This window comes from Rhinoderma darwinii, chromosome 3 (assembly GCF_050947455.1).
Source record: "Rhinoderma darwinii isolate aRhiDar2 chromosome 3, aRhiDar2.hap1, whole genome shotgun sequence".
In the NCBI taxonomy this organism is placed as follows: Eukaryota; Metazoa; Chordata; class Amphibia; order Anura; family Rhinodermatidae; genus Rhinoderma; species Rhinoderma darwinii.
This window is the reverse complement of record NC_134689.1, coordinates 379,242,147-379,253,833: the sequence shown is the minus strand read 5'-3', so window position 1 is coordinate 379,253,833 and position 11,687 is coordinate 379,242,147. Positions and strand designations below refer to the sequence as shown.

The window sequence follows — 11,687 nt, the reverse complement described above, 5'->3', positions numbered from 1 at the left end:
CAGAGGCTACAGTTCATTCTGCAGCAGCATCGGCGTTTGCAGGTAAGTCGATGTAGCTACTTACCTGCAAACGCTGATGCTGCTGCAGAATCAATTGTAGCCGATGTGGCCGACACGATGCAGGACCTGGGGCAGGAAGTGAGTGACGTCACAGCGTGATCTCTCGAGAACACGGCTGTGTCTGCACTGCCAGAAGCTGGGCGTTCTGAAGAGAAGTGGATGATACTTCTCGTCAGAACGCCCAGCTAGTAAAAAGAAGTAAACACGCCCCGATGTACGCACATAAATACAAAAATGGTCATAACTTCGCAAAAAATGCTCGTTTTTAAAAAATAAAAACGTTACTGTAATCTACATTGCAGCGCCGATCTGCTGCAATAGCAGATAGGGGTTGCAAAATCTGGTGACAGAGCCTCTTTAAAAAAATGTAATAAAAAGTGGTCAAAACGTCGCATCTACTCCAAATGGTACCAATAAAAACTACAAGTCGTCCCGCAAAAAAAAAGCCATCATACAACCGCATCGGCGAAAAAATAAAACCGTTACGGCTCTTCAAATATGGAGACACAAAAACAAATCATTTAGAAAAAAAAGCGTTTTTTACTGTGTAAAAGTAGTAAAACGTACAAAAACGATACAAATTCGGTATCGTTACAATCGTAACAACCCGCTGAATAAAGTTATTATGTTATTTATACCACACGGTAAACGGCGTAGATTTAGGACGCAAAAAAGTGTGCCGACATTTTTCAGATTTTTGTCTATTCCCCACCCCCCCCCCAAAAAAAAAGTTAATAAAAGTTAATCAATAAATAATATGTACCTAAAAAATGGTGCTATTAAAAAATACAACTTGTCCCGCAAAAAAACACGTCCTTATACAGCTATGTCGACGCAAAAATAAGAAGGTTATAGCTCTTGGAATGCGACGATTGAAAAACGTAAAAAATGGCTTGGTTATTAAGGTCCAAAATAGGCTGGTCATTAAGGGGTTAAAATCTAACGGGATGTATTTGTAATGTGAGATACTTAAAACAATCACTATTTTTGTACTTAATTAATGTATTCATTGGATTGCATCTCATATGGTGTTTAAATTGTGCACATTGCTGAAAAGGGAAAAAAGAATTATAAAAAAAAAAAAGATGCCCAAAAATGATTTTATTTTTTTCTGGGGTTGCGATTTTTGCAGCATAATCGCTGCGATTACGCCGCAAAAGTCGCAACACTTGGGTTTCTGTTGTGGGTTTTGCATCTCCGTTGAATTTAATGGGGAAAAACCCACAACAGAAAATCAACTTCTGATGCGGAATATAAATGCTGCGGAATTTCTGCACACCATTCCGTTGCGGAAATTCTGCAGGGCTTACGCAACGTTGGGAACCCGGCTTTATAGTTCAGACTTTTACGGATGCGTCAATACCAGTTATGTTAATCTTTTATTGTTTTACACTGTGCTTCAGGGAAAATGGGAAAAGGTTGTTTTTATTTTATCTCTTTGAGCTTATTTTATTTTATTTTTTTTAAAAACAACTTTATTTTACTGTTTTGTTTTTTTAATGATGATAATTTGATTTTTTTTACATTTATTCGGATAGTCTGCCACTTGTTCAAAATGACCCTATTAGTGAGATAAAAAAGTGCTAGTAGAATTTGTACATGGAATATCTTTATTTTGGACCTTCCAGTGTGTGTGTTTCATTAACCCTTGTAAAAAAAAAATCTTTGCATTTGTGCGTGTAAGACGTTAATATCAGAATGCGCAGGTATCGTGACTGCGGTGTGAAACCAGGGTAATGAAACCTGTATGTTGTAATTCATTCCTAGAGTTATGGCGGTTCACGGTGCTTTTTATGGAGGGTTCACTATTGAGGGAAAAAGGTGGGGGGTACTTTGTGCGCACTTCAGTCTAGTTCTTGGGGTCTGACTCTCAGTATATAGCATATATTGCTCAATGAGGGTATATGGTGTACTAAGGGCAGTGATGTATATTTGAGTCAGAGAACACCCGTGTGCAGGTTTATAGAACAAGGCTTGAAAAAACTTTGTCAAGCAAGGGTCTTGCCCTCTGCCATTTATGCATTTGGTCACTGGGTGCTCCAAGCTGTGACTTCTAGGATATTAGGGAGTACTGCTGTGAGCGCTGGCTGGGGATGGGGTGTCCTCCTGTGACTTCAGGGAGGGTGGAGCCTTGGGGGAGTCCTGCAGTGACTACAGGGCGAGTGGTTGAGGGAGTCCTGCCATAAATACTGTGAGGTGGCGGCTTTGCTTAGTACTATTGGGGGTGGGGGGCCGATAGAGTACTGTTTCTAATTACTGGGGAAGTTTTGGGGGGAGTCTTGCTGTGACTACTGGGGAGGTGGGGAGTCTGCTCTGATGACAGGGAGTGGTGGGGTTTCAATACTAGAGGTAGGAGGCACACAGCTGTAACTGTTCTGCTGCAGAAAGGGGGGGGGGGGTATTGAGGGACTAAACCTTAAGTAACATCCCCAGTTGCTGAACATTTTTATTTCTTAATTTGCATTCATCGCTCTGTGTTGTGTGTGCTCGGACCTACAGCGTCCTAGTTCTATCTAAAATGTGTCTAGGCATTATCAGGGCTAATGCCAGGTCCCTGTATTATCTGCAGCTCCCAAGTGGTTTAGCCAATCTAAGGTTACTGCAGGGAAGCCAGATTTTCAGTAGTCCCCCCTGGAGACTGTCGTCTTACTACAGACCGCTGCTGACCGTGGTCACGGTTTAGACTGGGGAGCGCAGGCTGTAGTAGATTGCCAGGCCTGATGAAAGCTATTGGATTTATTATAAGGTATTGCATTTATTATAAGCTATTGGATTTATTCTACTAGCTCCAATTTGGAGATGAATTTTACAGGGTTTTTCACATAAATAACGTTTCTGGCATAATATTGATTTGATATGACATAAGTGTCTGATCAGCGGGGGCGACTACTTGAATCTATGGGACCTTTACTGACCCTAAATAGTTCCTGGCGGATAAGAGGGATTGTGCTCTCCCTTTCTGTTTAGACCATAGGCCAGACATTTCTGTACTCATGAAATACAGTGATTTTTCCTCCTGTTAGGATATCACATTTCTATATCCTACTATCTAGACCTAGGGGGGTGTATCCTGGCAGATTTTTCACAGGTTAATATATATAAGTATACAGTTAATTCATCATTTTGTATTTTTCATTTCAGGCCCTATGAGAGAAAGGGAAAGCTGATGATGCCTGAGCACGACAATGGATTTCTCCTTCTCTTTCATGCAAGGGATCATGGGAAACACAATCCAGCAACCCCCTCAACTCATCGACTCCGCCAACAACCGGCAGGATGATGCCAACAGCAGTGATCAGGCCGATGAGGGTGGGCATACACCCTACGATTCTGGCCTCCAGCCGGACTTCCAGTACCCCACTCCCACCACAGAGGACCTGCCGCCTCTCACCAATGGCTATCAGTCCTCGCTGGGGTACGACTCACAGGTCAAATACGCAACATATTCTCAATATCCCAATGGCTCTGCCAACGGGTACGGCACGAGGAACTACAGTACCCTGGAGTACTACCACCAACTGGAAACAGCAGCCATGCGCCCTCACGAGGGATTGCTCAAGTCCTCACCCCCTCAGCCCATGTCACCACCCAACCTTCTCCAACCACCTCCATCCTCAACAATACTCACCCAAAAGAAGACTGGCTCCCCCGAGATCAAGTTAAGAATTACAAAAACTATTCAGAATGGGCGGGAGATGTTTGAGTCCTCACTGTGTGGGGATCTCCTTCATGAATTTCAGGCTAATGAGATAAATCGGAAAAAGCACGAGAGGAGGAGAGAGAGGAAGGAGAAAAGGAAGAAGAGTAGTAGGCATCATCACCACCACCACCACCATCATCACCACCGGGAAGAGCTGAGGGTGGAGGAGCAACAGCCGCACGACCTACAAAAGTTGGAACCTCCCGAGGAGGAAATTGTGAGTTCTGCTGCACTCTTGCTTTCTTAAGTGTTAAAGGGGTTGTCTCATCTTGACACCCCCCTACCATATGGACTGTTTGGGCATATAGGATACATGTCATAGAGGTGGGGGGTGGGGACTGGGAGCTACCTTTCCCCTGTTACATTTGCTGCAGGGGCAATGAGCAGCCGACTGCAACTTTCCTTGGCAAAATCGTCTGTTTCCCGGGGGGGGGGGTCTCAGGTGCAGCTCTCGTAATAAAGGGATGTAATGGGACAAATCCTTTAAAGGGTTTTTTTTTTAAACTCGTTTTATTGAAGGAGATACATAAACACCATGATACAAGACATTTCTGGGCCCCCGCACAGCGGACATGCCCTACATTAAATACAAAAGTGCGTGTTACAATATCATATCAGCAATGCATGGCATTACAATCTCTTTCAAATTTAAACAGGTAATAAACTAAAACATAGTATACAAAAAACCTTTTCACAATCGTTCATAGTGCATGGTGCTCCATATTTTAGAAGCAATAATATATCACCATATGCAGAAGACAGAGATCCCACAAATCTCGATTCCATCTAAGCGATCTAGGGTACCTATAATATCGCATCTCATCTTAAAGCTTATACATTACCCAAACAGATAGGAGAGGCAACCTCCTCCCTTCCCTTTACAACACACATTAAGTGGGGGCTGCTTCAAGAGCCCTAGATAAAGCATTGTTGGAGTAGGATGTGAGTTCAGAATTACACCACTGATCCCACACCCTATGAAATTTATCCGGACATCTTCTATTAACATACACAATTCGTTCATAAGGTATCATGGAATTAATCATTTCTATCCACATAGATTTAGTGGGAGTACGAGGATTCATCCACCTAATAGCAATAGCCTTCCTAGCTATAAATAACGTCTCCCGAAGGCACGTACGTGTTGTATGAGCATACATCCCATCCTCCACCAATCCAAATAGACAAACTCCTGGTTCCAGTCTAACTGGAACTTCCAATACCCGGGATAACAGGTCAGTAACTTCAGTCCAGAAAACCTGAAGCAGAGGACATTCCCATATCATGTGATGAAAATCCGCAGGTTCATAAGGACACCTATGACAACTGGGGTTAGGCCGTCTACCCATTTTAAAAAGACTGACCGGGGTAAGATAGCTCTGGTGTATGATGTAGAGCTGTATAAGCTTGTTGTTAATAGCAGGAGAGACGAATCTATGTGACTCTAGTAGATCCAATCTAGAATCCTCATCTAGGGATGGGATCAAGGTCTGCCACCTGCCCATTGCTGGGAGATCCGCTTTATTTGCCTTCGCATGTATAAGGTAAGAATAGATAGATGAGATTAATCCTCCAGGTCCCTGTGATCTAATAACCCCAATCAAGGGATAGGTGGAAATAGGTGTTTCTCTTCCCCTATACTGGGTCAGTAGTGAATGGCGCAATTGTAAATACTTATAGAAAGCTCTTCTCGGAGCTTGATAGGTTTCCTCAACTTGAGTAAAGGACAGCATCACATTATTCACAAATAGATCTCCCACCGTATTTACCCCTAGTGTCGACCAAAATGTATCATCCTGTGAGGAGAGTAACTGATCTAGTGCCTCATTCTGCCATAGGGGTGTTTCCGCTATTATTTGGTCTTCTCCTGAGATCTTAAGTGCCGCCGACCAGACATTACGAGCCACCCTATGTATCGGTAAAGATTTCCTACTAAGGGGAAGTGAGGGTTCTAATACAGGCCAGAGTTTAGGAATATCTAAGTATTTTGCCAGACATAGTTCCAATCCTTCCGGTACTTCAGGTGACACCCAGGCAGCCATATACTTGAGCTGACCCGCCAGGTAGTATAAATATAAATCAGAGAGGGCCATTCCCCCTAGATCTCTGGGTCGTTGCAATTTTGCTAGCTGTAGTTTAGATCTAGAAGATCCCCATATGAATTTAATTAGTTGCGAGTCTATTTCTTGGAAAAATGCCCTTGGGATATATACAAATATGTGTTGCAGAATATAAAGACATTTAGGCTGAACCACCATTTTGATAAGATTGATACGTCCTGCTACGGAAAGAGGTAATCCTGACCAAATCTTAAATTTGTCTCGAAACATCGGTATTAGGGGAGCAACATTTGCCTGTATCATGTCAGCATCCAATCTCGTGATTTGAATTCCCAAATACTTAAAACTAGGAACCACCCTCAAACCCCCTACCAATGATCCCACCATACCATTTCTGCGCGGGGAAAAGTACATCAGACACGACTTGCCCCAGTTAATGGACAGTCCAGAAAAATCTCCAAACCTATCAATTATGGTCATTGCTTCATCTAGGGACTCATCAGGAGATGACATAAATAGCAACAGGTCGTCAGCATATAATGCCACTCGGTGTTCCGCAGAGTCTAGGGGTATACCCCGGTAAACCACATCCGATCTAAGTCGAATAGCTAAGGGTTCTACAGCGATTGCAAATAATAAAGGTGAAAGCGGACACCCTTGTCTGGTACCACGAGCCAAATCAAAGTATGGGGAGAGCTGTCCGTTTAAGAACACCGCTGCTCTGGGATGAAGATACAATAAGGAGACCCAATGACAGAACACAGGGCCAAATCCAAACCTCCGCAGAACTTGAAGTAGATATGGCCATTCAATAGAGTCAAAGGCCTTTGCTGCATCCAAAGATGCCAAGGCCCAGTCCGCACCCTGCCGCGATGCAATCTGAGAAACAATTTGGACTCTGCGTAGGTTGTCCGACGTACTTCTCCCCTGTATAAACCCGGCCTGATCAGGATGGATAATAGAGGGCATAATACCATTAAGTCTATTTGCCAATACCTTAGTTAAAATTTTATAATCTACGTTAAGTAATGCTATAGGCCGATAGGAAGAACAGTCCAAGGGATCTTTATCTGGTTTAAGTATCACCACTACTGTGGCTTCATAGAAGGAGTCGGGCAGGGACCCCGCTAACAAGGATTTATGGTAGGTCTGAAGGAGTTCTGGGAGTAACTGCTCTTGGTATTTCAAATAAACTTCTAAAGGTATTCCATCCGGTCCCGAGGCTTTCCCCTTAGACATATCAGTCACTGCCTCATTCAGCTCTTCTATCGTGATCATACTATCAAGTAGGAGACTCTGTTCATTAGTTATAGAGGGGCAGGGGACAGATTCACAATATACCTGCAACTCTTCTGCCGTTTCCGTAGTTCTAGAGACATATAAGTCTTTGTAAAAATCAGAAAATGCAGAAAGTATATCTGACGTAGCAGTGAGAATAACCCCATCAGGGCTTCTAATTTTCAAGATAGCTGGGGAGGAAGTATTCTGATGGATGAGGTGTGCTAACAGGCTGCTGGATTGGTTTCCCTGTTCAAAATACTTCTGGTTTGCAAAGAACATTTTACGCTTGCTTTTTTCCGTCAAATACAGCAAATATTGTCTTCCCGCTTTTAACCAGCTGACCCTATTGTTCTCCGATGGGTCCGAGACATAAGTGGCCTCTAGTACCTTGCAGAAGTTAGCTAGTTCCTGTTCCCTTTTAACCGATTCCTTTTTAATATAAGAAATGGAGGACTGGAGACAGCCCCTCAAATAGGCTTTTAATGCATCCCAGTAAGCTGAGTGATTTGTACCATTTCCGTTGCCCTGTGTGTAAATATGAATTTGATCTGGAATGCGATCCTGCTGGGTAAATTGAGTTAACCAAAATGGATGTATTTTCCTACAGATATGGCTCCTTCTCTGGGACGTGACCAATTTAACCATCATAGGGGAGTGGTCAGAAAACACCCGGGGTAAATGTTCTACAGATGAGAGCATCGAACATGCTCGTACATTACCGCAAATGTAGTCAATCCGGGACAATGCATTTCTCCCCGGGGTATAACAAGTATATTCTAGAACATCCGGCCACATATACCTCCATAGATCATGCCATCCCACCTCTTCCAGAAATAGCAATAAAGAAGGGGGTCTAGCTATACCGGGGGGATCTGTCCCCACATCCGGACGAAATCTGTCCAATGTAGGATTTGCTACAGTATTATAGTCTCCCATGCAGAGGACCGTAGCTTGGGGATACTCTGATGCAAATTTGGCTGCCTCATATAGTACCGCTAGGGATTGTGTCGGGGGAATATAAATACCCAGTATGACAAAAGGATGACTCTCTATCCAGGCATGTACAAAAATATATCTCCCATCTGGGTCTTTTTGCATAACTCCTGGCTCCCACCTTAGGGACTTGTGAATTAACAAGGAGACCCCCCTGGAATATGAGGAGTGCGTGGAGTGAGCTGACCATTGTATCCATGGCTTCCTCATAAATTTAATAGTGTCTGACATTAAGTGCGTTTCTTGCAAACATATTATTTGCGGGCCTCTTGCCCTGATCTGTGAGAAGATTTGATTGCGTTTACGTGGCTCTCCCAGTCCCCGCACATTCCAAGACATAACACTTAGAAACATCATGCACCGCTAAATGAACGATCCTTAAAATACAAAAGTAGAAGATTTAACAAAACAACAATAGTAGGAGGGTGAACTCAGTCGCCCTATCAAGAAAATCTTCCGAACTAGGGGAATATATCCCTTCTGAATCACGGGGGTAGCCTGTGTGAGACTGGAAACTCCACACAGACTATTACTCCAACTTCCCTCCTCCAGCGTCTCCAACCCACATAAGACAGGCATACAACCCGTCACATTAGAACCCGCAATAATATGGAGTATCTAGTCGCCTCAGATCGGTCTAGCAACCCATTCATGGACAATCCCAATCCAATATCAACAATATAAGCAAAAGTAAAATACAGTGGTTAGAGAGAGCATACATTCAATGAAAACGTATCAGATATGCATATATTATACCACAACGCAGCAACCTGGATCAACGTCAAGAGAAGAGGATAATAAAAGTTCCCGGAGCAGTCCTCAGCTCCACAAAAGTCCCAGAGTCTCCGTGTCCACGATTCTAGGTGTCGGATAGTAAAACCACAATCATGGTCTGGGGCCTAGGTTATTTCGGCTGTTCAGCCATTCGTCAGCCTCTCCCGGAGTATTGAAAAAGATAGATTTATCATGATGTACAACTCTGAGCCGTGCTGGGAAGACCATGGAGTATTGAATCTGAAGATCTCTCAACCGTCGTTTAATGCCGACAAATGTAGCTCGAGCTTTCTGGAGTGCTGCAGAGAAATCTGGAAAAATCGTGACCGTAGCGGCGTTGTGTGTGATCTGGCCTTTTTGGCGCGCAGCTCTCAAAATGGCGTCTCTATCTTTGCTGCTGAGTAAGCGAACCAACATAGGCCTAGGCATGGCCCCTGGCGGTGGTGGTCTGGCGGGAACGCGATGTGCTCGTTCAACCGCATAGGCCGCAGACAGTGTAGCATCAGGCAGCGTATCTTTGAGCCATTGCTCCATAAATGTCCCTGGATCTCTGCCTTCAGCACGCTCTGGCAGGCCCAGGATACGAACATTATTCCTGCGCATCCTATTCTCAAGATCATCCGATCTTTGCGCCCATGCTTCTGTAGCCCTTTCCAAGGCCCCGATTTGCCGCGCCACAGGAGCAGAATCATCCTCTATTTGCGAGATCCGAGTTTCGGTATCACGAACCCGGTCTCTTAGCTTCTGGAGATCCTGACGCATCAATCCAAGGTCCACCTTAACCTCATCTATTTTCCCAGTAAGAGAAGTAGTAGACTCACGTATAGCAGTCAGGAGCTGTGCTGTGACTTGTTTCAGTGATGGTTCCGGATCCTCATCTCCCTGAGGGTCCGCCTCGTCATGCTGCTGTCCAGGAGTAACGGCGCCATGATGGCTACTTGCTCTGGCGAACTCTTTAAGGCGGTCAGCGGCCGCCGAATTGCGTGTCTTGCTCATTTTGAGCTCTCCTCTACTGTGCCTGCGATTGCCCCACGTTCAAGAAGTTTTTGCGGGAAGTTTTACAGCAGGATTAATGCAGAAACACCGGAGCCGGGACGGAGCTCTCACAGCATGCGACTGCTCGCGGCGGAAGTCAGCCACGCCCCCCCCCCTTTAAAGGGTTTTTACCATCTTGTAAAGTGGTGGAATTTTTTTTCTGATCAGTCAGGGCTGAGTGCCGGGACCACCACCAATCCAGAGAGTGAAGAGCCGCAACACTGGTCCTCATCATGAAACTGCAGCGTGGCCTCGTTCATTTGGGGCTTTGCTTCAGTTTCCTGGGCGGCCGGGAGCACCGCTGTGCGGGGGAAGACTGAAGGGACGCAGCGCCAAACCAGCGATGTGGTTTCTTCACTCTCTGGGTCAGCTGGGAACCGATCAGTCCCCCCACCGATCAGAAAGTGATGGCAAATCTTAGCGATCAGCCATTACTATGAGATGTATAGAGAAATTGTAAATGTGACCACGCTCAGGTAGTGTCCTAAGTATTTCTCTAATGCATAATGTACTAAAGTTCGGACGCATTTCTACATGTTTACGCAATGTTAACTTCCTTTTTTTCTTTTTTACTAACTTTTAAATAAAGCTAAGCTATTTGCTTATGCCTTTTGATTAACTCTTCCACTTTATGTGATTCTTTTGTTTGTTTGTTTGACCTAGGCTGATAGACATTCGGATAGTGCTGCGTGAGGCTTTGTCCACGGCTGTACTGGGTTCCGTTATGTCCAGTCTCTGAGGTTTATGATGTCAAGAATAGCATTGTCTGCTGCACTATGGTTGCTGTCAAAAAGACACAGGGGGTATTTATTAACCTTTCTACGCCAGAAAAGGCCCACAATTTGCAATCTGCGTTTAAAGTTGTGGCTTTTGGGTATTTCACGCCACCATGCCACTGTTGGAAAAGGGAGGGGCTTAACAAAGGTTTGTCTTTTTAGTATAGCCAGTTCCTATGCCCTATCCACTGTCTGTGTATTTAACAAGCGCACGGTAATATACTGGCATATATGTATATTCTAGCGTATTAAAAGTAAAAAAAAATATTGAGAAGATGATCCCTTTTATGGGATAAAAAAAGAAATAAGAATAATCTCCTAAATCACTTTTTTTTAAATGATTAAATAAATACATTTTATTAATGAGTAACTGTCGTTTCAGCAAACATGTCAAAAGATGTGATCGGCGGGGCTCCCGGTGCGGAGACCCCCATTGATTGCTAAAACAAACTGGGAGTAGCGCTCGCCCGAGCGCTTTGCCTCTTCAGTTGCAATCGGCAATCCTAGTATGCCTGAAGACGGGCTCATGTAGACGGTCTAGGAGCGCGTCTTGCGGCCGAAGAAGCAAAGCGCTCGGGTCAGGGCTTCTGCCCATTTGTTTTAGTGATCGGTGGGGGTCTCCGCAAGACAACAAAAAACTCCTATTTGGAATCCCCATGACTATTGACCGGTACAATAAATTGATAACACTATTTCAGATGAGTGGTAAATAGTGTAAAAAATAAAATAACAGCCATGGCAAAATAGTTTTTGGTCTACATTTCCCCCATATTATCATAAATTCATAATTAAGCGTTAAAATGTGTCCACCGAAATGAAGTCCTAACAAAGGCCTCATACGAAAATGAGTCCTGAAGGCGTTCGGAATAAAACCATAACCAGATCTGAGGAATAATGCAGTTGTAGTTTCCACGTGCAGCTTCTCATGTCACATTCCCCAAAAGGCAAAAACTCTGCTAGTCATGTGTCATGCCGAAAAGAAAATGCATCATGTGATTAAGATTTGTG

General features: G+C 44.1%; 1 protein-coding gene across 5 annotated transcripts in view; it reads left to right on the top strand.

Moving 5' to 3' along the window:
* Positions 1-11,687, top strand: part of NSD3 (nuclear receptor binding SET domain protein 3) — a 131,901-nt gene that overhangs the window by 23,094 nt on the left and 97,120 nt on the right. For all 5 annotated transcript variants that reach the window (XM_075858827.1, XM_075858825.1, XM_075858830.1 and 2 more), the window contains exon 2: positions 3,202-3,977. In XM_075858827.1, coding sequence (XP_075714942.1) covers positions 3,246-3,977 — 732 coding nt within the window. In that variant the 5' untranslated portion in view covers positions 3,202-3,245. The remainder of the gene's footprint in view (positions 1-3,201; positions 3,978-11,687) is intronic.